This window comes from Brachypodium distachyon, chromosome 4 (assembly GCF_000005505.3).
Source record: "Brachypodium distachyon strain Bd21 chromosome 4, Brachypodium_distachyon_v3.0, whole genome shotgun sequence".
Classification (NCBI taxonomy): domain Eukaryota; kingdom Viridiplantae; phylum Streptophyta; class Magnoliopsida; order Poales; family Poaceae; genus Brachypodium; species Brachypodium distachyon.
The window spans coordinates 13,167,097-13,194,974 of NC_016134.3; the positions used below are offsets into that span (position 1 = coordinate 13,167,097).

The window sequence follows — 27,878 nt, forward strand, 5'->3', positions numbered from 1 at the left end:
CAGCGCACCAGGAGGCCCATTCTTGCCCGCGTGGTCTTGCTATGACCAGCCCATGTCAGCAGCAGCTTGCCAGGAAAAAATAGTGGGCCTTAGTTATACTAGCCCAAACCTATTAAAAAACCTTATTGGGTAGTATAAACTAGAGCCGGGTAAAAACAACGGGAAAAAAACATCATCAAGTACTCTCGGATAACATATCTTTGTTAACTACTTACCAGTTTAGCCAATGTTTACTTGCCGATTTATTAATATCTACTTGACAGTTTAGCCGTACCTAATTGCAGGTTAATTGTGTCTATTTGTCAGATTAACTATATCTATTTACCGGGATAACTAAACCTAATTGTCAGATTAATTGCGTCTAATTGGCTAATTGCTAGATTGACTGATCCAACTTGCCGGTTAACTGAACATAATTGCCCGGTAAACTGTTTCCTAATTGTCTGATTAATTATGCATAATTGTCAGGTTAACTCAACCGTGCCTAATTGCCAGGTTAACTGTTCCTAATTGTCACGTTAACTAAACCTAACTGCCAGGTTGACTAAATATAACTGCCATGTTAAACATGCCTAATTGCCGGATTAACCGTGCCTAATTGCCGGGTTAACTAAACCTAACTACCAGGTTCACTAAACCTAACTGCCAAGTTAACCGAGCCTAATTGCCGGGTTAAATAAAGCTAACTGCCAGGTTCACTAAACCTAACTGCCATGTTAACCATGCCTAATTGCCGGATTAACCATCCCTAATTGCCAGATTAACCGTGCCTAACTGTCGGGTTAATTATGCCTAATTGCCGGGTTAACTGTGCCTACTTGCCAGGTTAAATAAACCTAATTGTCAGGCTAACTGTTCCTAATTACCACGTTAACTAAACCTAATTGCGAGGTTAATTGTTCCTAATTGCCGGATTAACCGTGCCTAATTGCCGGATTAATTGTATCTACCTATACCTACTTGCCGAATTAACTATGCGTACTTGTTGGGACATGACAAGTATGAGCAAAGAATATGTCAATTAGAGCCAAACAGTATTTAAGACCAAACAATACGGCAACTATCTACTACTCATTCCGTCTCAAAATAAGTGTCAATTTTTTTCTTCAAAATGAGCTAATCTACACAATGAAACGTGTCTACATACATACATGTTTAAACAAAATTATGACACTTATTTTGGGACGCACTCCCTGGATACAAAAAAAGTGTCTTGGATTTACTGGATCGGAGGGAGTAGGGTGGTGGCCGACACGTCAACTAAAACTAAGGGACCGAAATTAATTTTACACGAATCTCGATGATTGAATCAAAATATTGTTATCATCGACTAAAAAATAGTTATTTCTTAATCGCCTAAAAAATAGCAAAGCCGTAAAACTAAAGAATATGACATTTTTACCAAACTGCATGTCAAATAAACACAATATGACGATTAGGTTCAATAAGAGGACCATGGGTGCCGAAACAACGGAGCCAAAACGAGCTGTAATTGTTGGCAGTACCTAATAGGATGATAAAAAAAACACTCGCCTCAATGCCAGATCACACATGCATACACACTTCATGGAACAAGACATAGACATTGCAATGAAAGCATTTAGAAGATCATCTAGAAAATACACTTACTAGCGGTAATCCCGACCACATATGAGAAGAACAGAATACAGGATCAACACGACAAAACAGGTTGTGTTTACTCGCTTCTAGTGAATCCCCTAGTGATTCGTTGATGCGTGGACGAGATAGTTCAAAATCTCTGTAGGCTGTAGTGGCCATTTCATTCGGCAAATTGGTGAAGTAGTTATTGCTTGATATCTCCGTTTGGTGCACGCGACCATCGCTGTAATGCATAACAGAAACTATTAGGAAAACAAGCTCCATGTGATAGCCTTCCGCCACTGCTGCAGTGAACTGTGGAACGGATGGGGCGTCACCGACTCATCGTACAGCGGCAAGCGCAGCGGTGGCCAGATTCGGGCACGAAGAGAAAGACGTCGGCCCCAAGTGCATGTGCCCTGCACCGCCGCCGACGCTCCGTTCTCCACCGCTGAGGCCGCCCCCCGCTCCGTCAAAACTGCGCGTGCTCCGCCGCTGCCGCGCCCCGCTCCGCCGCTGTGGCCGGGCCCTGCTCCCTGGCCGCTCCACCGCTGCGTCTGGGCTCCGCTCTGCTGCTGCGGCGCCGCCCTGCTCGGAATTTGGGAGCCGTCGTGCCCTGCTTCAGTCCGGGAAAAACCAGAGGGAGAGGGAGAGGGGCAGAGGGGATCGTGACTCGTGAGAGAACAGAGGAAAGGGGATCGGGAATAGGGATTGATCGAACAGTTGAAATCGCGCCGCACGGTAAGACCGAGTGGGGCACGTGCCCCACCTAGAATCACCGAACATTCAAAACAGAGAAGCTTTTTCTATTATGTGGAAAATGTTTCCAAGTTGTGAGTATTGGGGAAAAGAATCCCAAGGAAAAACATACAATTTTGAGTTACCATTGCCCAGACGATCCAATTGGTCCAAAATCCTTTGCATCTGAGAAGTGTTATAGTTTCTGGCGAGTGCCCTTTTTCTATGTTTTGTTCAGTTGCTTGGGGAGGATGACTTGAGAACCTCTGGATCTACCTTAACTTTAGTTTGAATTTGAAGGCTTGGCCGCAGATGGCTTGTGCAAGCCCAAAGGCAAGCCCAGATATGTGCATGAAAAAGGTTTCCCCTCGCAGACCAAAATCTGGTTCACTAAGGTATCATGCTCCTCAGAACATCGGGTTAGATGTGCCCACGTCTTTTGGAAATTAATACGCAAGCCCGATGCCTCCCCAAAATCTTTTCCAGCAAAGCAACACCGGCGAGAAGCTCACTGTCCACCGGCCTCATGAAAATGATGGCATTGTCTGCGAAGAAGGATGCCCGTTGAGTAAGACCGCGAGGAGCAAGTCGTTCCAACAGACCAAAAGATTCTGCCTTCTTTAACATCCAATTGAGCACGTCCATGGCCAAGATGAATAACATCGGCAAGAGGGGATCACCTTGTCGGAGTCCATGGCGATGCACAATGGTGTCACCCGGCACACCATTGACAAGAACCCTCGTGGATGCGGAGCCTTGAAGCGCCCCAATCCAGCCCAACCACTTATCACCAAAGCCCATCCAACGCAGCACATCAAATAGAAAGTCCCAGTGAAGTGAATCAAGGCCTTAGAGATATCAAGCTTTAGGATGACTGCTGGACGTTGAAGGGCATGCAACCTTCTGGCCGTTCCTTGAATTAAGAGGAAATTGTCATGAAGACAACGTCCTCGAATGAAAGCCCCTTGGTGACCACCAACAAGTTGAGGGAGGGCAGGACTTAGACGGTTCACGAAGACCTTAGCCACCAACTTGCCAACACCATGGATAAGATTAATCTGCCTGTAGTCTCTAATCTGTAGTCTCTAATGGTGGCCGCCCCTTGCTTCTTTGGCAGCAAACAAATGTATGCCTGATTGATAGGCTCGAGGGGTGCGTGCTGAATTTGTGCAATTGGGAACTAATTGTCCGCACAGTAAAGAACCATGCATGTGTCGTGCACTTGGGATTTTGTTTGTGCGTGCAATTATTTTGATCCTTCTGATTTGTTGCTCTGCTCACATTAGTTATCCGCAGCATTTCTGTTTGATCCACATATACTGGCAATATTGTTCATTGCTGGTCCTAATAATACTAAACATTAATACGTCCACCAATTTGCAAGCCAGAACGACCAGTAATTGGGCTTGACCTTGGTACTTATTCATAGAAAGACATGTTTCATGTACGGTGAGATACACAATTTGAATGGTTTGTGTCGATTTGGACAACCGCATGACTAAAGAACAGAAAGTTTGATCAAAATGCTTTTCAGGTCCCGAGCTATACTATAAACTTTCTAAAACGTGGGGCATATAAATTTTGTTAACTATTGAACTTTAGAAAGTTTGATCAAACTTACAGCAAAAGTATCAACATCTAAAGTGTCAAACCAAGATAATACTCGCTCCGTCACATGTTAAGTGACGAAACATTACATGTATCTACACACTTTTGAGATATAGATACATCTCTATTTGGACAAATTTAAGTCACTTAATGTGGGACGAAGGGAGTATAATAATATATTTCACAATGGACCTAATGACCTTCATTTGGCACCATAGACGTGGATATTTTTTCAGGCGTTGCAAGGCTTCTTTTCTGTTCTTCATATAGCAGTCAGGTCTAGACGCTCCAATACTAGGCAACTTTCCATTCTCTCTTGTACTAATGCCAACCATGTTTCCACTGGATGCCTGTTTCCATATGGATGAACAATCGTGCTTTGCTTTTGATGAATAAAAAAGGTCCGTTACTTCCAAAAAATCACTGATTTGCAAACAATCCAGTAAGGAGTTTCAGAGAATAAGTGATAATTGGTCTGAAGTCGTTTGGGCACCGTTATCCTCATGGAAGCCCATGGAAGTATTTTAAAAGCCATGGAGCCAAACATGTAATGAATCCCCAGAGCCATGGATTTCATATGAATAATATTATATGAACACATACCATCAATTTACAGTCTTCCAGTGGCACAACCACTGGAAATCAAAACATGTCGCAACAGCGCAGAGGCACAGACAAACCAAGGGGAACAAGTTTTCCCCTGCCGGCCATTTCAAAGAAAAGAAAAAAGAATGTTTATATGCACTGTCCAAATTCTGAGGATTCCAGTATCCCTAAGGAGAGCACGCTGCTGATTTAATACTTAAAGGGTGTATGTACAGAGTTTTGCAGGACTAGGTACCTGTATTTTCAGATTACCATTTGAGTTGTTAATCCAAGACAGATTTCAATCTGAGGACTAAGTTGTCTCGTTGAACTCCATTTTCTGCAGAGAATCACGAGGAAGCAAAAGATCAGTTGAGTCAATGCAAGGAAAACATACTGCAAAAAATAGCAGCAAGATATACTGCGACGACAGCATAACATTAACATATTTATCAGAGGTTTACGGCATCTAAATCGAGAATATAAAATCAAATCAGCAACCCACAAAAGCTGGGGGCAATCAAGTCAACAAACATTGGCTTCCCATCTTTTGATCAATGGTCCTGCTACTTTAGTTATTTTAAATTTGAATTCAACATCAGAATTAGGTAGGCATTCTTCTGCCCCAAACAGCATTCTCCTTCCTATCTTCGTCTGTCTAATGTAGATGCTCAGTTTCCCTTCCCAGCAAAAATTGTTGTGCTAATAAACAGTTATGGTATCACCATTCATTCTACCTGAAGAGGCTTAAAAATTACCGTACCATTATGTAAGTAAACTAGACCTATAGTCATCTGCCCTGGACCCACCATGCGTTCAGTGCTAAGACATTAAGAGGAGATCAACAAACTGAGGAGTCTCAGATTATCAGTTGCCATGCATTCAGATGCAATAGGAGATTAACAAGCTATCTAAGGACAACGAATAATAATAAGCTCAAAGCTTTACTCGTATTGGTACTAGCCCATTTCCCTGAACACTAATGATACAGCATTCATCTGCTTTCAGATTCCAACATTCCAGGTGTGAAATCAATTATACGGCAATGAGATGGCACTTCCGCAAGGGGAAGCTAAATGTTCCTGATCATGTTGCTATGCAACCTCATGACTTGAAGGCAACCACTAAGTAAATCCTGAAGTGCAATCAATTGTATAATGCAATAAAAGGTCCGACTTATTTAAACAAATAATGTAGCACATAAAAGAAGTTGATGCAAAGATGTGTCCTGCAAATGCATACACTATTCCAAAGTAAATTTGATCACAAACAGAACAAAATGTAAGACGCTCTGCAATGGTACTAACAAATCAAGTTCCGCCCTATTGAACTTAGTGTAACCAACAAAGAAATGCTGCATCGCAATCATTGTATAACAATTGCAACTAAGGGCCTGCCCTATTGGAGGTTTGAAGCACATAATATGGCACCTGAATAAGTAAAATACAAAGACACGTCCTGCAATGCCTACACTATTCCAAAGTAAATTCGGTCTACTGACCCCATTGTAGAACAAAATGTAACAGTATAATGAAATAGCATTAATAGAGCAGAGTTACCTTTCCACAAACAGGGCATGCCTCACTTCTTTCCATCCACTCATAAATACAGCCAAGGTGGAAATGATGTGAGCACTGCATTACTATCCTAGGATTCTCAGAAGTATAATCTGCAATTGAGATAGGTAATGGTTTATCAGGTTATTTTATTTACAAGTATATTTCGATTAATCAGCATAGAACATAAATTCATGAAAGCTTTTCAGAATCTGCTCTCCATCTATCTTGTGACAAAGTAGCAGGATAATATGTATATAATGCAAGATTGGTAAGATCACATCACCCAGAAATTGAATCCAAGCAAGAAGTTAAAGACGAAAGAAGTGGATTAATCATCTTGCTGTCATTTTTGGTCATGCAATAAACATAGGCAATGCTTATGCTTTCAATTCTGTACTACGTCCACTCCGTCTAACACTGGTAAGATTAGTGAGTATTACCTTCAAGGCATGTTGGGCAGACATCTTCATCTTCAGCAGATGGGGAAAAGTATGTGAAGTAGTTTCCAGATTCCTTTCTGGACAGCTTATCTCCATAAGCAGAGCTGCACCTTTTCATTTTTGTGTCATAGTTTGTTTTAATTGGCTTGTCCACTGAACTCATTGTTTCCATTTCCTCATCATAGTTTGCTCTGAGTGGTTCTGATTCCTCTGGTGAATGGCTTGAAGGATCATGCCTTGACGCAAACCAGTCGCGCAGAGGAGGGGAGAATCTAGGATCGTCATACGGCAGTGGTCTTGGAGGTGAACGATATGTATCGAATGAACTTTCAGATGAATCAAGTGGAGTGGCTTCAATAGCTTGAGAAACGGCATGGACAGTTCCAACTCGGAATAAAACAGTGTACTGAAAAAGAAAAGAGACAAAATCTAATGATTTTCTACATGTATGAGATAAATCCATGTTAAAGTAACTCATTACAGGAGAGATTACGTATTTGAATTCAGTACATAAGTGGTAGAGAAATAATTTGTAGTGGCTGTCTCATGGTTTTAGTTTCTACCAGCAATCATTCACATCGAGAACTCACAAAAGGTTAAGTTACTAGAACACTATGAGTAATATATAAGCAGGGCAACAGTAGTGAATTAGATACTTTCTTTGTTTTTGATAAATCATGTCCAAGACTCCAAATAAGTGGAAGGAAGAGCAAGTTCTTACCTTCAAAATCAGTATAACTATATCCAATACAAGTGCTTGACTATTTTCGTACAAGGATTATATGGACAAATAGCCACTGGTGATTGCTTTTCCTTGGACTATGTGCCAATAGATACCATCAGGTTATACTTAACAGAGAACATAAAAGTGTATTGGCATGTTAAAAGTGTATTGGCATGATAATCCAGGAGAGCTAATTTGAAGGCAGCAAAAAACCAACCAATCATTCCCACACCAACCCCAATGAAGCAACGCGCAGGAGAGAGACGACGTACCGCGTTGATCAGCTGCTGGGTAAAACACCTGAGGCACATGCAGTTCCGGTACACGCTGCCGGACGCCTGGTTCCCATGGTGGTCGGAGTAATCGGCTTGCAAACACGAGCAGAAAGCACCCATGAGGGGAGAAAAAAAAAAGCCCTGAATAGAGCTCCTCGAACCAGGACAGCAGACCGCCCACCGACAGGGCTCAGGGCACCAACTACTCCTCAAAAGGCAGCAGCAGAGCCCAAATCCGAAGATTTCTGGGCGGAGGGCACCTCGAAATGACACCTATGATCAATCAACGGAAAGCAAGTCAAGACCATCCCATCGTATACCATCCCAGTCCCGGAGGAAACAAAAATCGTATCGAAGTGCTGTCCAACCAGATGGTTTGGATTGAACAGAACCATAGAATTAATTCCGTATGGAACGGATAAACAAACTGGTTATCAGGAGTAGCATTAGCTCATGGTACCTTTGGCCTTTGGGTGGGGTGTGGTCGACTGGTACCGATCTCGGAGAAGAAACACCACCCGGCGGCGGAATTCGATCGTCCGCGACGGAGAAGGGCGGGATTCCGGAGCGAGAAGCGGCTAGGCCTTTTTTTTACCGGAAGGGGAGGGACGAGGGATCGGGGGGTCCGGTCGGCGCTCGACGGGGGGAGGTAGCGGAGGGGAGAGGGGGGTCTTTTGCGTCGGAGGGAGGTGGCGGCGGCGGCGGGGGGTTTCGGCGAGGAGGCGGAGGGAGAGGGGAAGGGGATATTGAGGAACCGGAGAGGGGATTGCACGCGTCAGGAGGACGATGACACGGGGTGAAGCAGAGGTCGCGTCACCAGCTGCGATGAGCGGCGTGCCGGCGTACAACGACCCTTTCTTTCTTTCCACGGGTCCATGTTTAAAAGCCTACTAGGCATCTCGTTCACCGTCACGTCCGATGATTACACACTTCGAGATCGAGATATATATATTGCTGTTTTCGTCCTTCGCAGGGTTGTTTAGGCATGGTAAATGGTTTAGAATCAGACCATATCCAAGCCAAACCACAGCCGGATAGGACGGAGATCCTAATCAATCCAATTTATGATTAACTTGTGAGAAACCGAACCAGCCCAAACCGAATGACACCTCAAACAAACCAGTCCAAACCATTTCTTCAAACCCATTTTTCTCAAATGGTTTCAAACCATGACCTGAGATACCTATCCGTGCACGCACGGACTCCAGCAACTATGGCTGTGCATATAGCTGGCCAACGGGATCTTCTGTTGCATCCCCCATGCTGCTGTGCCGCCATCGACCGCGTGGATGTTTGATCGAGTTCAACTGGCAAGGAAGGTAGTGTAAAAATCTATGCTTATTACCAGCACTATATAACAAATAAAAAGACCAGCAGACAGTAATATATCCCAGCTGCCATTATTTTCTCATTCTCAGTTGCAATTTGCGATTTTCTGTCAGAAACTTTGCATGTTCATTAATAAACAGGACAGAGTCTAGAACAGAGAAGGACTATAGCATAACAGAATAGACACACACTGGAAGAATATGGACTGATTACAAAGCACACATTAAGGTCACTACTGGACTGAGGACTGATGTATTTTACTTCACTGAATTAGCATGAATCTGGACTGACAACACTGAGATAGTGAAGAAGAAACATGCAGCAGTATCGCAACAAAACCATCAGAGAAAGTCTTCAGTTGATCATCTACATATATCACCATGAACATAGGAGTACACAAATCAAACCTGATAAGTGGAAGGAACCAATGTACTAGTAGCTCAACAATCTGGAATATACGGTAATTAAAGTTTTCGGACATAAAACGAGATTAAAATTCACACTGTGAATCATCTGCTGCAACTGCAAGTCTCTTCGGAGGAGCTTCAGCAGAGGAGGTTCTGCAAATCATCACCAACAGATTGCGTTCTTTCAAGATAATCAAATGTGTCTATTTTCAGCAGTGTCCACTCTTGAAGAGATAAAACGCTTAGACATGCCTTGTCGACCTCATACCACCAAGATATTTTCATTAGGAACGCCTGCCATTTTCTCTAATTGCTGAACATATTAAGCTGCAATTTTCTCCAATATTTAAAGCTAATTTAGTCAACAAGTACTGGGTTGAGGCTTCAATGAACCTGCAATAAAATTATCATACATGCTGACTACATGTCTGCTGCTACTTCATTTGGTTTACCAAAGCACATGCCTACTGCTACTTACATTTGGTTTTCTTGAGACACACATTACCATCCTTTTTGGTTAGCAAAATACCAGTTGGTTGGAGTTTTGGGTGTAACATGTGATTAACTACGAGATTTTATATGTTAGATGGAGTTCAGTATTGACACTTGCAATAATAAATTGCATGCTTAAAATTTTCACTGAATATGAATGATTCTACATGCAAATTGCAGCTGGTTTGATAACCAACGAGAAGAAAGAAACAACTATCAAGCACCAATTGTTAACAAGAACACAGATGAACAACTTTTCCTACGAAAATAATAATCAAGAACACTAGATGAGGTTTTCCTTTTTGTTGCTTCGGGGTAAGAAATCGTCACCTGCCACGTGAAGACGAAGGGAACCCGAGGAGGAAGCTCGCGCATGACGGCGTCGGGCAACATCGCAACCTCGCCCAAGCTCCCGCCGATGGTGACGCCCTGCTCCGACTATTCGCCCCACTGCCGGCGTCGTTGATCCCCGGCTCCAGCGACTCCGCAACGGCCGTTCTCTCACCATGGGGATACGGTAAGGTAGGGCGAGGGGGAGAGGGGACTTGGCCGGTCGACGACGGCGCGATTCTGGCAGCGGCGGGGGAGATTGGGATTTGGGTGTTGGAGGGAGATCGGGGAGAGAGGGAGTAAAGAACAAATGAACCCGTCCAGAATCGATGGATTGAACCTGTTGGAACCCATGGATTGAGATCTGACCATTTTTCCCCAGACCAAACCGAACGAAACCACGTTCACCTAAGAACCGCACCAGACCAAACCGTTTGTGAACACGAATCACTTCCACCCGCCCAAACAAAACCCATTTAAGAACCCAAACCATTAAAACCGTTTAATACCAAACCATTTACCAGGCCTAGGGTTGTTGGGTTCATCTCAAAATATTTCCATCCGTTGGTAAAAGTTACGAGGATCATTGTTGATATGTCTTGTTATCCCGTCGGTCGTTAGCGTTAGCGTCGTATCCGGTGAAAACCATCATATTTACAGTTCAAATTGTGTAAAATGCATCAAAAAAGTCAAACAACTCTGAAAGAACTAAATTTCCGACACTTGTTATGGATAGGAGGAAGTACATATGTTAAAAAAGTAATGTTTTATACATGTATAAATTTGATGTCCAAATTCAATTGCGTTTGATAGCAGCGAAATTAGTGCTCCTTCACTGTTTTTTAACACTATTCTTTTGTATATTTCTCTTTTTAATTTCTTCCCAACGTATTTGATTTTCAATTTAAAATTTTCCATGTTTATATAACATCATACCTCCAACGTAAGGAATTTTTGTAACAACTTTTTGAAACTTGCATACATGGTTTTTTTTATGGAGTTTGCATGATTTGCATCGAAGAGAGGTTTTCACCGAATAGGCCGTCTTATTGGTCATGGTTATTTTCATTGTTAGCTTTCAATCTCTTTCTCTGTTTCTCTGGTTTTGTGTTTTTGGTTATAGCTAGAACCGGTACCCCTTGGAAAAGTGAAATAAGCAGTTTAGCGAGACATTCCGTCCCATAGCTGCCACGTCACCTAAGAACGAGTACTCTTGATGGATTGTTTCTCGGAATCGTCCCTGCAATAAATTACCTCTTCAGGATCTTCACTCCAGCTCCCACATCGAGAGAAAATTTGCCGCAACGGCCAGACGGGATGTAAGAGAATAAATGTGTGTTCGGTTTACGGGCCAAGGATCAGCTTCTACATAAAAACCGGTTTTTCCTCGTTTTACATCAACTGCAGTGCCACATCAGTTGTTTTCTTATGTTCCAGAGCTAAGGGGCGAGCGCTGGAATGCCCTAACGTGTGTTATTTCTCCTTATCAATGACTACATGCTGGCGCCGATCCCATGAAGAAAAATTTATATTCATGGAAAAAATGTATGTTTATAAAGCGGTGGCACAACTCATACACTATTTGCTAATATTGATTACAGACCCCCACATTCTTCTCGTATCTAAAATGAAGATATTTATTAATAAAAAAAATTACAGGCATGTATGGAGACATATACAAGTGCATCTCAAAGCAAATCAATTTTAAAATAAACTCGAAAAACATATACAGAGTAGATTATATTTTTGAACACCTCTTTAACAAACGGAGCCTGCGCGAGATCAATTATCTACCACTCACATACTAGTAGCTTTTTTTTCTTTTTCTTTTTTTGAGCGCAACATACTAGTAGCTGAGCAGGACAATCTAGCTACAATCTGCCAAAAGCCCAAAAGAGAACCTGGGGAAAGCATCACCTACTGTAGAAAACGACATCACCGATGGCTGCTCTGTTTGGCAGCGAGCGGCGGGGATGCATCGGCGCCTTGGCGGATCCGTCACGTACGCCGACAGCATCACGAATGAAAGAAGAAACACCAAGCAATGTCGTGTTGACTCCGTCGCCCGAAATTAGCCGTGGAGATTCCATGATCGAGAAAGGTTGAGGCCTGGAATAAACATTGCACTGCCGCTTTGACGCTTTCTGCATTGGTGCAGAATAATGCAGCAGCGTTGTGGTCTTTGCTAGATTCTCTCTGCTTTGGACAGTGAACGCAGCCCGCAGGAGGGAGGAACGGGTTCAAGGGGGGAGAGCTGCTGCTTTTGGGTTGACATTTTTTTAAATGCCCCTGATAATAATTTTGTTTTCCTTTAAAACTAAATTTAGAGCTATGAAACCAACATTTTGGAAGCATCAAGTATTTTTACACAGGTTGTTGTTTTTCTCATAGAAATTTACAATCACAAAACGACCCGTGAACATTTATATGTATATTTTCTCCCAAAAATTTGATATTTACAAAATAGATTTTTCACCCGAAGGAGAAACACACTGCTAAGTTGCTACTCCCTCCGATCCTAAATTGTTATCGAAATATTACATGTATCTAGATATTTTTTAAATATGGATATATCCATGTTTTGACAAATTTGAGTCAAAAATTTAAAATCGGAGGGAGTATTAATAGAGTATTAAGATGGTATCAAGGCCAAGAGCCTCCCAAGTTTAGAAACTAGCTGGCATCCAGAAGCAGCAACTTTTTCTGGATTGTCAACAAAATTGTGTGAACCATCTACAAAAGTACCCACATCACTTTGGTTGATATGGCCCTTTCGGTTGAGTTCATGTTACTTCTCCATGATTCTGTAGGCCCTCTCTTGGCCTCTTCTTTCCCTATCTTATTACTATTTTTTCACTTCAAAGACTACATGTTCCTTTCATATTACAACAGTTGCAAACCTTAGGGCCTCTTTGATTTGCAGAATTTCAAAAACACAGGAATAGAAAAAACATAAGATTTGAATGTGATGGCATGTTGAATCCTATGGAAATTCAAATACAGGAATGTGTAGTAGAAGTTGTTTGATTGACCCACAGGAAAAATGCAGGATTTGTTTAAAGAATTACATTCTTCTCATTGTTGTCATAGAGACAAAGGAAATTTTCCATGAGGTTGGACCTCATGAAAATTTTCTTTTGGAATTGCATGCAAAGTAGTCCATAGAAAATATTCCTATGGTTTCAAATCCTGCAAATCAAACGAGCTATGAAGGAAAAATTACTTATGAATAGAACCCTCTAAATTTCCTATAAAGTTCCTTTGAATCAAAGGGGCCCTTAACGTTAAATCATAGCTGAGAAAAAGGAGAGGAAAATACAGAAACTTTATGCAACTAGACGATGTGACAGTGACCACAATACATCATCAAGTTCAACTGAACTAAAACTCATGAAGCAAAGTAGCAGCAGAGATGGTTATCCCAAGACGTCTACACGCCAGAAAATAAACAGGGCGAAAGGACATCAGTACCAGAATGTAGAAATGGTTGTATCCTACCAACATGGAAGGAGTGAAGAAGGCAGAACGAAAGGGGCAATGACACACGGTACTTAGGAACTGCATGGCTCTTCTCGAGAGTTTCTGTACAGGAATGCACATCGTGCCAAGTTGTTGACATTTGAGAGAAACGCTACTGGCAGATTCCAGAAGCAAGAGTACGGAGCCTATGACGATTGCTGCGGAGTCTCCTCAAGGCGGAACATCGTGATCTCTTGCTGCTTGAAGTACCTCCGGTCTTCCTCGTCGACAAGGACCAGGTTCAGGTAGTATTTGACACTGAACTTGTTGTTTATGTTGCGGTAAGTTGGGGTTAGCTCGTATGGAGTCAAGAATAACCTTACTGGAATAGATTCTCCTGTAGAAAAGAAAATCAGTGACCTCAGCAACCAGTAAAGAGAACCTCTCACCAAGAAATTATGGATTTACAATAGGCACCTCAACTGGTATTACTTAATCCTTGGAGCAAACCAAGTGTTCAGCAGGTAGTGTTTGTTGAAAACATTGCAAAACTGGAAAGTAGGTGTTGAAGATGTGTAATATACCTCTAACTGGGGCACCATCCATCAGCTCAAATTTTGCAAGTGTCTCAGTCTCAACATATGTGTTAGGACCTGATCCTGTTGATTCACGACGACGAATCTCAAGCTCCATGTTTTTTATCTTTATTCTGACTAGAAGAAAATAGATCTTTCCTACAATCACATCCTTGAGATGGTACCTGAATAAGGTGGTCAGTATACTGAGTGTGCAAAATTGGGTGGCAATCAGAACATATTGCCAAACTGGGACAGAGTAGATGGTACCAAACTTACTTGCTTTTGCTGTACTCAAATTCAATGTGCAAGCAATCTTCAATTCCAACTTCCATCTGAAAAGTAACGGTAAGTTCATTATCATATTACAAGGTTTAGAACATGTATCTTCAGCACACTGAACAATGAAAGTTATACAAGGATGCAGATAAGCGACTAGTGCCATTTGAGAGTATAAAGTGGGAAGTGAGACATGAGAACTACTATAGATGTTGCATTTTTATAATAGTAATTTGACTAAGTACTCCAGCGAACAGCTAGTCAGGGAAAGACCATGAAAACACAAATAAACATCAGAATGGACTTCCTGCTGTTTGCAACAACAACAACAACAACAACAACAAAGCCTTTAGTCCCAAACAAGTTGGGGTAGGCTAGAGGTGAAACCCATAAAAACTCGCAACCAACTCATGGTTCTGGCACATGGATAGCAAGCTTCCATGCAGCCCTGTCCATGGCTAGTTCTTTGGTGATATTCCAGCCCTTCAGACTTCCTGCTGTTTGCACACTAGTAAAACCTTTTCCCCCCTTCTTGTTTGGTACCAACCGCTGACTGCAAGGACTTGGTTTTCAAGAAGATCGAGATCATTGTTAACTTGTCCGGTTACCATTGCGATTTCATGAATGATGTCGAAGTGGTGCTAGCACCATTTTCAGTATTTCACCAGGTAAGTTAGTAAGGTGTGACCTTCCTTCCTCTCTTTAAGTTAACAGATAACAATATTACTAACTTCTTTAAACTTGGTTAAACGGAACATAAAAATAATTTGAAGGACCACCATCATAATGACATATTATGAATCGGTAAGAAGACCTTGCTCAGGCCATAATTTACATATTTACAACCCATCCAGTTACTTGGAACTAACCTTGATACTGTTGTTGATTGAAGGAAGAGGAGAATAGTTTCTTACCTGAAAAGGAGAGAACAAACGTAACTGAATAATCCACAAAAATCTACGAATACTACAAAGCTGAAATGTGATTCCTTGGAACCCTTTGAAGAACATTTTAGCAAAGGGTGTAATACAGCAAAGTATACATATCATATGACATTCTCACACCCAATTTACCTAAGATAACAAACATTAGAGTATACGCAAAGTAAATTATGGTGGTTCTTCCAGTTGGATCTACCAAAGTTATGCTGACTGTCACAAATAGGAGATCAATGGAATGGAGTTTATAGTACTTACGCAGAAATCCCGAGATTCCACAATATTGCCAACATAGTTTCTACCAATCGTCACTTTCAGGATGTATCTGCAAGCATAAGAAGTGTACATTAGAGTGTTTAGAGATAGTGTTAATTAATTGTTTGATGCTGTGCAGCATGCAAACAATTCTTGTATTAATTGTGCAAACCATAAGACATGTATTTCAACATTTCTTTCTTACCTCAGTCTGACATTTGTTCCATTATATGACTCATATGGCATTTCAACAGTAGAAAACTCGAATGGATATGTCTTTCTTTCATATATTTCACCAGGAATATCTAATTCACGCACTGCATATACAAAAAAAAAGGCAATTCAGGTGATGAAATGGGCTGATGTATACATAATAAGCTAACTTAAAAAGAAAGGAAATAAAATGAGAATACGTTGGTCACTTCATTCATGCTTTTATCCAGAGAAACTTCATATAAAGCAGTGACATACCAACAACATTTTGCGGGCAAGTCAAAGTATCATCCAGAGAAACTTCAAAATAAGTTTAGCAAGTTTTAATGTGTAATAGCAAAAGAAAAGGAAATGAACAACTGACAATAAAAACACACAGAAAGTTATTGGCCTATCGTACAATAGTGCATTCAAGATGACTTCAAGAGAGAACCTACCCAATGAAGTGAAGTCATAGAAGTTGCCTCTGTCAAAATATAACTCTGTAAGAAATGGTCAAAAAAAGATGTTAATACCTAGCAAGATCTGAAGTATTGAAAAGGACACTACTAAAATAGTCTATAGATAAGCAAAAGAATGATCAGTGTTCAGGAGTATTTATTTTATTTTATTTTTTCAGTTCCTCCAGCAAAGAAATCTTGTAAACTGTCATGGCAATGAAACTTCACAATACCATTGACGGTATGTACAGACAAATATAGCATTCCACAATTTGGAACTACACGTATGCTAAATTCCTAACAGCGGAACAGGGCATCATATAGATCAATTACCACAGGCACTGGGGCACTTATGTTCATAAATCATACTATATCATATCCAATAACCAATCACACCAAGGAAGCATTTGAGGGAGTAGCATAGCAGTACCTATCTGACCAAGCAGCTCAATCTTAACACCCGTGTGCTCAATCCTTTTACCCGGAACCGGCGCTATCGACACCTGCAAACCATTTAATCACAACTCTATGCCAACAATCGACTTCACACGCTATAACAAACACAGGGCAAGCAAGAAGCAGCACTGGCACCACCTCTCCTGCTATCGTCTCCAGGCTCTGGAACGAGGGCAGCATCGCCGTCTTCCCGTTATCCTTCTTGATGGGGACCTGCAAGGAAAGGAATCACAACACCCACAGTGAGTCTAATAACCCAAACAGCCTCTCCAGTAAACGGGGCGCAACATGAAGAAGGGACCGGACCGCCGTACCTGCTTCCGGCCCCTCTCATCGGAGAAGGTGACGAAGATGTCGCAGGGAGGCTTGAAGGCGCCTATGATGTAATTCTGGGCCAAGAAGAGCGGGGATCAGAGTGGGATCTAGCACAATCTGACATGGTAAAAGATGCCAATTCGGTGGGGAACGAGTAAGGGAAGTAGTAGCGAGGTGGTCAAGATCGGGCGTGATCGCGTTAGTTACCATGGCGCCGGCGGAGAAGGGAGCGGATTCAGGAGCGGAGAAGGTGGCCGGGGAAGGTCGCCGCAGCCGGAGTCCAGATGGGGAGATCGCCGGCGTCGCTCGCGGGCGGACGGGCTTGGAGCTGGTCGTCAACTGCCGGGTGGGGCTTCAGGGGAGAGAGTTCGATGGGCTGGCGTTTCTGGCTTCTACTGCGCTGCGTATGGGGCTTCGGATGCATTTGACACCGTCCATCTGGTGGGCCGAAAAAATCTGAGCCGTCCATTGTTGCTATGTTAGATCTATCAAGAAAAACACCTCTGCCCATGGTATATTGGCATCTGAAAAGCTTGTTCCGTATTGATGCTTGATAAATAACTTTGCGTGTGTGCCTTTCTAACTTTTTATTTAAAATGGGATTTGTTAACTTTATTGTATTTCATTTCATTGCTTGTCCATTTTATCAAGGCATGCGATTTCCCATGAGATTGTAAAACCTACTTCCTCTGATCCATACTAAATCAACGACGTTTATTATGGAACGGAGAGAGTATTATTGCATTTTGATTTCAAGAACATCCACGTGCCGTCAAATGAGAGAAAGAACAACAAACTTTTCATCGACAAAACCGATATTTCTTAAGATAAACACTGATATCTGAGTTGACAAGATTAGGATGGCAAAAATTAAATAATACTAATAACTTCCTTATACATAATCTGAAATGAAACATTACAAAGGAGCACGAGAATCATTCTCTTTTGGGGACGAATGCACAGCCTAACAGTTGACAAAACTGAAGAGGGATTGCAAGAGTGAGAAATAAAGCTGAATGGATATTAGAGTCAGAAATAATGCTGAATGGTGATTGGAGGAGTCAGAATAAAAGCTGGAGAAACACCACTTCATCTCCAGCCGAGCGATTGTCTTATCCCTGAGAAAATCAGGCCCAGGGATCTTCCAATCATCGACACCCAGAAGTATGACACGCCAGCGCTCACTCTACTGAAAACCGCCCTTGCAAAAGGCATGGCGATATCCGACAACTCCAAGACCAGGCTGTAGTAATACCTCCTGTAACATGATGACATCACAACATAGTTATGCTATAGGAATTGATATACATTAACCCAGGTTGAATGCGAAATATTATTTGAATAAACTTTTCGTGGAATAGAAAGCGGATAAGGGATACCATCCAGCCAAAGCTCTTAGCTCCTTCGTCCTTCTCACTGGAAGAGAAAATGGGCTTATGCAAACATAATCCAGTGGAGTAGAAGTAGAAGTCTTTCGAAATGCAGGCCTCCACCAATTAGTTTTCTCATCTTGATTATCTACTGGGCTTTCATGCGCTCTTCTGCGTAAAACATACAACTCGAACCTGTCCTCGTACATTGACACAACTGACTCGAAGTACTGGTGCAACCAACCATTTATTGCCACCTTCAAAAATACAGGAACATTCGGTTAAAAAACCCACAACAAAGAACAAAAAAATAACAAACAGCTTGTACCATCCACAGCTAGTACCTCATTACGCTGCTTCTGAAGTTCTCTTGTTGAGAGCGAACATAGAGCTAAGCTGGAGCCAACAACCTCGGTAGGCATATCACCATCAACTGACATAATCTCTAGATAAATACTAGCAATCACATCAGCTAAGAAAATCACCAGGTCCTCCAAAATTCTTGCTCCATTTTCAGCCAGAAATTTGGCATCAAAGTAGCTGTCAGACCTGCCATGAAATGGACAATAAGAATGTCATGATGCACCTTACACTTCTTAAATATGACACTAAATAAAAAAACAGCGCAGAGGTTGAACAGAAGAAGCTTATAGTGTTCAAGAAAGGCGTATCAATAGTACCTGGCAGAACCAAATCTTACGAAAAAGAGCAGATCCAAGTAGAGCTCAGCTTTCCCTAATCTGTTGAATCTCTTTAAGATCCCATCATCCTCCTTTATTTTTCTACTAATCACCAACATAAGCTTCTGGAACAGAAAGAAATAAACAAAAGACACTTGAGGGTATAATCAATATGGAGAAATGGACGTCAGTTCAAACTGATGATATACTTCATCGATCTTGCCATTTTCCAAGGTCTGTTCTTCTTCAATCCATTTCATAAATGCTGGTTGAATCAGGCAATCTATCAACAAAATTGACATCTGCGACCAACCAATCCCATCTAAAAGTTTAGAACTTTCAGAGATATTTCTAGCCTGCATAAGGTCAGACAGCCAGTAGAATCTTAGCATATGAATTTCAGGCATACTATAACAATGAACATGATTGGGTCAAATGCTACTTGAGCAAAAAGGAAATCAGGATATCAGCTGCCCTTCACTTCAGAAATGATGTTGCACAACCATAATAGTGTCAGTCAAATTGTCAATAAATTAGAAAGAAAACAATTTTACTACATGAGGTACTATGCTAGTTGAAGCCAACAAAACCTAGAGGAGGAGAGTATCACTGCTTTTTAGTAGAAAATAGCTCAGCTACTTATTTAAACTACGTGAAGTATGCATAGAAAATTTTCAGCACTCGATAATTGTACCCATAACATTATAGAAGAATACGTGCAGTGCATTTCTTGCCTCCATTTCGAGAAGTTGAAATGTCATCAGAAGAAGCCGCAACCTGGGACCACCATGAATTGCAAGCATACTCAAAGGGTAGTTTTTCCTATCATTCTTGAGTACATCCTCTTTGCTATCAAAACTGCCATCTTGACAATTTGCTTCTAAGGCTGAAGAAAGTTTAGCTCTCACTTCATTCCATGTATCATTGGGATGAAATTCTGTATTCTTGTTAAGCAATTTTTTTGCATTCCTAGCAAGTGCAAAATAAAACTGCATTAGTAGTTCTTTTTCCTATCAAGCCAATGTTTTGACATCTAGATAAGTAGTGATACTAAAGCAGCTATTCTTACCTACCAGAATCAGAGCAGTTTGGCGCTGTAAGACGTTCATTAGCACTGGGACTTCTGGTTTGAGTAATTGTACGTTGGGAGGGTGCAACTCCGGCCAAATATGCAAAAACTATGCTGATTACCAGAAGAACTTCATCGGAAAGTAGCATTAAGTTGGGTGAGACCATACTCCCGGAACCAATTAAGGACTGAAAGAAATAACATTTAACTTGAGTCTTGAGCCTGTGATCCCTTCCATGAGAACCAAACGAGGTAAATGCACCGCTTTTCCATTCTTTCGCAGAATTAAATTTGGACTGACATGGCATATGAGTCTTGTGAATGTAATTCCTAGAAGTATAAGAAAACAGAAAGATGAATTATAGCCCGGGGACTAAAGATGGTCCGGACCAACAAAATGCAAGAGTAAATCTACTACCTCTTCGACATCCTGGCTGATACATTTCTTGAGGAGAGCCTGCCGTTGGAATGGATCCATCTCGCTCGATACTGGCCTCTGACTGTAGCCAGCGAGCACTCAGCCATTACAAGAGAATTTTCCAACTCCTGTTCAATGCATCACAAAGCTGGAGAGGAAGAAACAAGCATCCCTGCGCAACAAAATGAAGATGGCCAATATTAGTGATCTCGAGACAACGCCACAACGGCAAGCTGGGGCACGGGCAGAGGCAGCCACGGGGAATTTGATCTATAGCCCCTACTTTCTTGCTAGTTTGGCCATTTGCATTCTCTTTTAATGTAACTGATCGTTTGCCCCAACTTTGCTCGCCACTCTGCTGATTTGCCCTTCTTGAATTGTTTAGTACGGAGCACTTTGCTGAGTATTCTTTTTGGTCAAAAAGCCGGTTCAACAGGACCGGACGGTTTTGTCCCGATCGAATCTCCCTCCCACCGTTTCTCTTCTTCTCGGTCGAACTAATCCCCCACTGTTCCCCTGATTTTTCTCCTCCTCTTCCTTCCCTGTCCACGGCGCGCCATCGCCGCTTCTCCCCTCTCCCCGCGGTCGATCCCTCCCCTCGCGGTTCCGCCCGTCCCACCCGCACAGTACATCCACACTAGAATAGAAGCAGAGTAAGAAACATGAGATTGAAGAAGCACCTGCTACAGTCTCCGCCTCCGCCTCCGCCTCCGCCTCCGCCTCCGCCGCCGCTCGCCGTCTTCGCTCGTCGCCGACTCCGCCGCTATTTCCTCGTCTTTCACGGCTTCAGTGGCGAGCGACTCTGGATGTACCGAGTGAAACAGGTAGATCTGCGCGGACCTGGTCCAGCGAATGACCGGTGCACCGTGGATACAGCGCCTGGGGTCAGATCGTCAGGTGGCAGGGGGTTTACGGGGTGACGTGGTGGGGGCGTGTCCACGAACGCTTAGGAGGAGGAGGAGGACGGCAGCGTTATCTTTTTTTTTTTGAAAGGGGGCAGCGTTATCGGCGAGTTGTTATTTTCTGTGGACAGAAGCGCCGGCGTGGGCCTTTTCTGCTTGGGATTGATTCCATTCCTTTTACGCGACAGCAATAGCCCTGCAGGGCCAGTGATGGCGACTTCCATGGTTGGGTGGGTCAGTAAGTTAGCCCATATATATCCGGCCCGTTATCATTTTTGCATTTTACAGCCTGTTTGTTTGGGGGGTCTTGGTTCCATTTCGTTTGGGGGGGTAGAAATGAAATGGGAATCAAAATTTTGATTTATGCTGGAAACTAGGATTATGTTTATCCAAATCCGAACTATGGACTGAAAAATCATGTTTGTTTGTTTGTCATATGGATTTTGTAAAATGCGAGACAAACCATGCCATGGTACGGATCCCAGTCAGCAGCTGAACTATTCGATCGGGAGGGGTTAGGGACCATGCATTCGCCTCGAAAGGCACATCGATGAGAACCAATGTGACGACCCCGTTATATATCTCCCGCGACAACATCGATGCATGCATTAACTTCTCCGTGAGCATACCACCAAGGTGGAATACCTCATTGTCATCACCTTAATTTGGACACACGGGCTTGCTTGGTGTCCTTCACAGACAGTAACGAGGAGGAAGGGGATGGGAGGAGGGTGGCGGCAGGGCTAGCTAGGGTATGGGCTGCCGTCCCTCTAGGGACGATGACACGGGAGTCGGATGTGGTTGGTGGAAGCACAAGCCATGGACGACTGGATTATCTAATAATCTGGTTGGCTCTACTTGCACGTGAAGCTTGGCGACTTAGGGAGCGTTTGAATCTAAGGCAAAAGCTAACCTAGCCTTGCCGGGCAAGGACACACGTTTGGGATCGATGGACAGATCAATCTAGCTTTTGGTGGGCTATAACCGTCGATAAATCCTTGCTCTAAGAGGAGAGCCGATTTGGCTCGCTGACGCTGGCAAACGAACGGGCGCAGAAGATGGACTGGTGCGTCTTTGAAGCATGCGCATACACCATTGAGTTAACTCCCTAGTATTGGGTCTTGGTCCACCGTGCACCCGTTTCATGCTTGTCCCTTTTAGGTCTCGTTTGGTAACCCGTAATCCCTCCGGGATCCCAGGCCTTTCCTTGGGAGAGAAAAAGTGTCTGCCAAATCTTACCAGTAAATGGGTGGCTCATACTACCAACCTCCCAGTTTTCTTCTTCAATCTCTTGTTGACGATGTTACTATTATTTGATAAGTAATAAAGCTAGCCATAATAGGCTTCCCTAAAAAAGAACCCAACTATTCATTAATGAATTGATCCATATATGCAACATCAGTTCAGTTCACGGGCACCAACATTGACAACAACCTTTTAGCAAACACACAAATGCATTTGACGTATGCATATCTCCATCGATGGATCTGCAATATTTCCATCAAACAACAACCATGGGACTCGGAGGCTTGGGGAACTTTGTATGCTCGAGAGATTGCCACAGGTCCATCTACGATTAGTTTGGGTCGTAGCTAAGCTCAGTGGCGGAGATAGCGGGGGAGCCAGCAGGGGCCACGGCCCGGGCTATCAAAAAAAAAATTCTTGATATTGTTCATGTTCCGAAGTGATCATCAGTTCATCATGGCACAAAATAAAAGAAAGCCTATAACAATGCATTCTTATTTTTGGAAGAGAGTAAGAGCCGAAGCTTCGGGACAACATAATTCGGTTGTTGGCCCTAAATTGGTGGATGAACAAGGCGTCAGTTGTGATGAACAAGAGCAAGAACCAGTAGAAGAAATTCCAACTCCAAGTACACCAACTCCAAGTACACCACCAGCAGCAGCACCACCTGAGGTTCAGAGAGGGAGAGGGAATGATGATTCTGCTGTTTTGGTAGTAGAAAGGGAACCAGGTCTACGGTGTCAAATTTCAGAATATCCTCCTAATGATCAAGAACAAGCTCGTAAAGCATATATGAAGCATGGGCCATATCAGTTTCACATGGATGTGTACCCTCTCGATGATTCAGTACTCCATCCACGCAGGTTTCAGTATCATTGGTTCAAGACCTTTCCTTGGTTAGAATATTCACCAGAGAAAAATGCAGTCTATTGTTTTCCATGCTTTCTATTTTACAAGAAGCCAATTGGAAAGAGAGGGTCTGATGTGTTCACAGTACAAGGATTCAATAAGTGGAAGAGAGTTAATGATGGGAAAAAATGTGCGTTCTTAACTCACATGGGAAAGGATAACAAATCTGCTGACAATTATGCTGTCAGGTGTTATGATAGTCTGAAGAATAAGCCATGTCATTTGGAATAGTTAGTGGTGACGCTAACAGCAGAGGATATCAAGAGGAATAGGCTTCGGCTTAGAGTAACAATCGATGCACTACGGTGGTTAGCATTCCAAGCCTGCCCCTTCCGAGGACATGATGAAAGTGCTGGTTCAAAAAATCAAGGTAATTTCCTTGAAATGGTGAAGCTGTTAGTTTCTTACATGAGGAAATTGGTGCAGTTGTATTGGGTAATGCTCCACAGAATGCTAACTATACCTCACCTACAATTCAGAAAGAGATTTTGCATATCATTGCTTGTAATGTGCAAAGTGAAATTCGTAAAGAAATTGGTCACGCTAAGTTCTGCTTGTTTGTTGATGAGTCGAGGGATGAGTCTAAAAGAGAGCAAATGGCCGTGGTTATTCGTTTCGTTGATAAATCTGGCTTCACTCGTGAACGTTTTCTTGATATTGTTCATGTTCCGGATACATGTTCAGCTACTCTAAAACAAGAGCTGTGTTCTGTTTTGGCTCAACATCAATTAGATGTGAAAAATATTCGTGGACAAGGATATGATGGTGCCAGTAACATGCATGGAGAGTGGAATGGACTACAAGCCAAATTCATGGAAGAGTGCCCTTATGCATATTATGTTCATCGTTTTGCTCATCAGTTACAACTAGCTCTTGTTTCTGCATATAAAGAAGTAGTTGATGTTCACAACTTTTTTGACCATCTTGCTCTTGTTGTCAATACGGTTGTGTCTTCCAATAAGAGAAATGATGAGCTGCATGCTAATCAAGTTGCTGAAATGGAGCATCTAAGTGAGCTAAGTGAGCTTGAAACTGGTACGGGGGCTAATCAAGTTGGAACTTTACAACGGCCTTGTGACACTAGGTGGAGTTCTCACTATGCTTCCGTTTGCAACCTTTTGAAATTATACAAATCCACATTTTTGGTACTTAAAAGTATTGCTACTGCTCAAGGTTCAGGAACTTCACCTTCAGCACGAGCAAAGGTCTTATGGGAATTACAGACTTGCGGTGCAAAAAGTTGCAACAAAAATCTCAAGATATTGTGAATGCCATGGATGATGTTAAGACTACAAAAATGTTGATTCAGGAGCTAAGAGATAATGGTTGGAATGAGCTAAAAGCTGATGTGATTTTGTTCTGTGGGAAGCATGGAGTTACAACTCCTGATTTCAGTGAGTTATATGTGGATTTCATTAACTCGCGTGCTCGGGATGAATCTACGGTTGAGCATCATTATCGCTATGATATTTTCATGGTTGCTGTTGATCAGCAAGCACAAGAGTTGAATTGCAGATTCAACGAACAAGCGACGGAGCTTCTCATTCTATGCACTTCCTTGGACCCAAAAAATTCATTCAGTTCATGTAGTATTGATAGTATATGTTCTCTAGCTACAAAGTTCTATCCTGCTGATTTTGAAGAACAAGAAAGAAACATTCTGAGATGTTAGTTACGGCATTATGAGAGTGTCATACCCACAAGCCCCAAGTTTCAGAATTTAACAACCATATCAGAACTTTGTCAACAACTTGCAGCAACTGGGAAAGCAGATGAATATCACTTGATCGACAGGTATATAATGTTCTTCGCTGTTGTATTAGTTGCTTTAAATAATTATTGGTAAAACCGCTAACTGTTTTTTCATGAACAGATTGATTCGGCTTGTTCTTACTTTACCGGTTTCAACAGCGACGACGGAACGTGCATTTTCAGCAATGAAACTTGTGAAGACAAGGCTTCGGAGTAAAATGGAAGATGGATTTCTAAGGGATTGCTTGGTAACTTATATTGAGAAGGAGATTGCAATTGGGATATCGACGGATACAATTACAGATGAGTTCGATCGAGCACCACGTCGAGTGTTGTTTAGATGAAAGCCTGAAACATGTTAGTTTCCTATCTTCTATTGTCCTTTCCTAGATTTTTCTTTTATATGATATCAACGGTTGCATGCCATTTTGTTATAAACAATATGTTATCTATGGCAGAAGAATCAATGAAATTATTTTTATATTACCAACAGTTTTATTTTTTTGACAAAATTTTGAATATAAAGTTTTGTCTTTTTTAATCGGCCCTCCCTATGATTTTTTCGTGCCTCCGCCCCTGGCTAAGCTCTGGCGTTGTCTCCGAGTGCTTGCACCGCAGTACCCTCAGCGACTACAGTGGCGCGAATTGCTGATCATCCGGCTCCGCTGCCGTGCTAGAAGACACGTCACGGCGCCCTGCTGTACGTGCCTCATTGCCTCCGTCATCAGCGAGAAAACGTGCTCTCTTTTCCCTTCTCTCAAAAACTTGTACTTCTCCAGGATCGCGTAGATCGATCGCCCTTCTACTTTTACATCAACTGGTGTTTTGCCACCCACCGTCACGTACGTAAGTGCATTTACGAATAGGGAGCCCAGCAGGTGCCCAAACAAGTGAACTCTTTCCTCCCTTCTCGAGGATTAATTGTTGCTTTCACCACAGTACTTTGCTTGAGCATTTTTGTTCATTTTTGTTCTCAGCAACAAGACGCCCGCTCTCCTTTCCCTTTAGTGATGCTGTCCCATATGGTGCTTGTCACGTGCAGCGTAGATGGCCCTTTTAGTTTGACATCAATAGTTCTTTGCCACACGACAACACCGCATTTTGCTTGAACATATGTGTTCCTTTTTATTCTCAGCAACAACAATAGATCGAACGGGATCGGGCAACAAAAGAAAGTGATGAAAAAGTTTAAATTGTTCATATGCATGCCTCAGGCTTGCTTCCTCAGTTAAGTCTGGCCAGTTCAGTGTGCTTTGATCTTCGTCCTCAAAATTGGTTGTTGGAAGGCGGTGTCGGCAGAATCTGAAGCACGCGCATGCGATACGACACATGTTAAGGATTTGTCTCATCGGTTGTGTCATAATGTGACTCTGGATTTCGATGTTGGGTGGTGATGTGCAGAAATACACAGGGACTCGTTATTAGCCACCCTCTTCATGACGTTTGTTGGTCTTCTGTAGGTATATAAGTTGGTGGCTTTAGGTTTTGGTTGTTTTATTCATCTTGTCAAACTTGTCTGAATAAAAAAAAATGGTTGTGTGCATTATTTTGATGCAGATGTCGGAGACGGGACTCTCCTAGAGAAAAAAAAAGCATGGCCATGTGTTGTCTCCGGTTCAAGGGGACATGCGGCATCGCTGCTCTGCCTAAGAGATGAAGTTTTTCGTAGAGGATGAAAGCAGGGCTAGGGTTTGGTTGTCAGACGTAATTGGAGAAAGCACATGACATGGACGGCCTGATTAATTAGTCTGCTCTTGAAGACTTGAACTGTCACGTCTGGCCCCTACAACTTAATTAAAGTCATTTACAACCTCCATGTGCGCAAAAAATATTGCACATTGGTCAATCTAAGAGAAAAGCAAATTTTTTTTCGCTCAACTTTTCGGAAAGTTCGCTTTTTGTCCCTCAAATTTTTTTTTGCATTTTTTCCCTCAGTTTTCAAAACCGGACACTTTTAGTCTCTCGGTCCATCTAAAGTGGTTTTCCTAGCCACGTGTCTGGTTTTCGCATAGTTTTTTCACTTATTTTTTTTTATCAAGATATGGATGATGCAGATGGAGGAGAAGTACAACGAGTGCCTGGATGAGATCCAGAGCACGACGACAGCCAATTTCAACAGCCTCAGCGGTCACGGGATTAAGTGCAAACCGGACATGTGGCTAGACAAACCGCTTTGGATAGCCTTAAGGATTAAAAGTGTCCGGTTTTGAAAGTTGAGGGATGAAAAAAGTATGAATTGTTTTTGAAGGACGAGAAATGAACTTTTCGACAAGCCGAGGGACGGAAAAAATACTTTTCTCTATAGGTAAAAATCGTCCATATGCAAGTACATATATAGGATGAATGATCCATTGTATCTGTGTCATGGACTCACAGTACATGGGCCTAACAGACACCCACGAAACAATTGATAATTTTTTTAAATAATACTATTTTTTTAATCATTTTCAAAAATAATACGCATGTTTTAAAAAATTTAAAAATAATACGGCCTTGGCCTCGGACTAGCCCAAGCCG

At 42.3% G+C, this 27,878-nt stretch overlaps 3 protein-coding genes across 4 annotated transcripts; all 3 read right to left on the reverse strand.

Moving 5' to 3' along the window:
• Positions 1-4,491: 4,491 nt before the first annotated feature.
• Positions 4,492-8,372, reverse strand: LOC100825451 (E3 ubiquitin-protein ligase At3g02290). Its single transcript, XM_010239218.3, has 5 exons — positions 7,989-8,372; positions 7,526-7,801; positions 6,530-6,935; positions 6,090-6,199; positions 4,492-4,870 (listed from the first exon to the last, which is right to left on the reverse strand). Exons 2-5 carry the CDS (start codon positions 7,646-7,648, stop codon positions 4,844-4,846), a joined length of 666 nt encoding a protein of 221 aa, XP_010237520.1. The 5' UTR covers positions 7,649-7,801; positions 7,989-8,372; the 3' UTR covers positions 4,492-4,843.
• A 4,992-nt stretch (positions 8,373-13,364) lies between these two features.
• LOC100825760 (vacuolar protein sorting-associated protein 26A) lies at positions 13,365-17,405 on the reverse strand. Its single transcript, XM_003577277.4, has 11 exons — positions 17,224-17,405; positions 17,016-17,090; positions 16,840-16,914; positions 16,676-16,748; positions 16,243-16,287; positions 15,798-15,909; positions 15,596-15,662; positions 15,269-15,313; positions 14,400-14,455; positions 14,130-14,305; positions 13,365-13,942 (listed from the first exon to the last, which is right to left on the reverse strand). The coding sequence occupies exons 1-11, from the start codon at positions 17,224-17,226 to the stop codon at positions 13,752-13,754; spliced, it is 918 nt and encodes a 305-aa protein (XP_003577325.1). The 5' UTR covers positions 17,227-17,405; the 3' UTR covers positions 13,365-13,751.
• Positions 17,406-17,871: 466 nt separating this feature from the next.
• On the reverse strand, positions 17,872-21,445 carry LOC100826384. Of its 2 annotated transcripts, none has more exons than XM_014901874.2 (9): positions 21,234-21,445; positions 20,554-20,725; positions 20,140-20,465; positions 19,801-20,055; positions 19,276-19,422; positions 19,067-19,191; positions 18,731-18,935; positions 18,396-18,643; positions 17,872-18,274 (listed from the first exon to the last, which is right to left on the reverse strand). In XM_014901874.2, exons 3-9 carry the CDS (start codon positions 20,173-20,175, stop codon positions 18,106-18,108), a joined length of 1,185 nt encoding a protein of 394 aa, XP_014757360.1. In that variant the 5' UTR covers positions 20,176-20,465; positions 20,554-20,725; positions 21,234-21,445; the 3' UTR covers positions 17,872-18,105. The 2 variants fall into 2 exon arrangements, with proteins under 2 accessions (XP_014757360.1, XP_010237521.1); XM_010239219.3 differs by having other exon boundaries at positions 19,801-20,035; positions 20,136-20,465.
• Between the last annotated feature and the right edge of the window lie 6,433 nt (positions 21,446-27,878).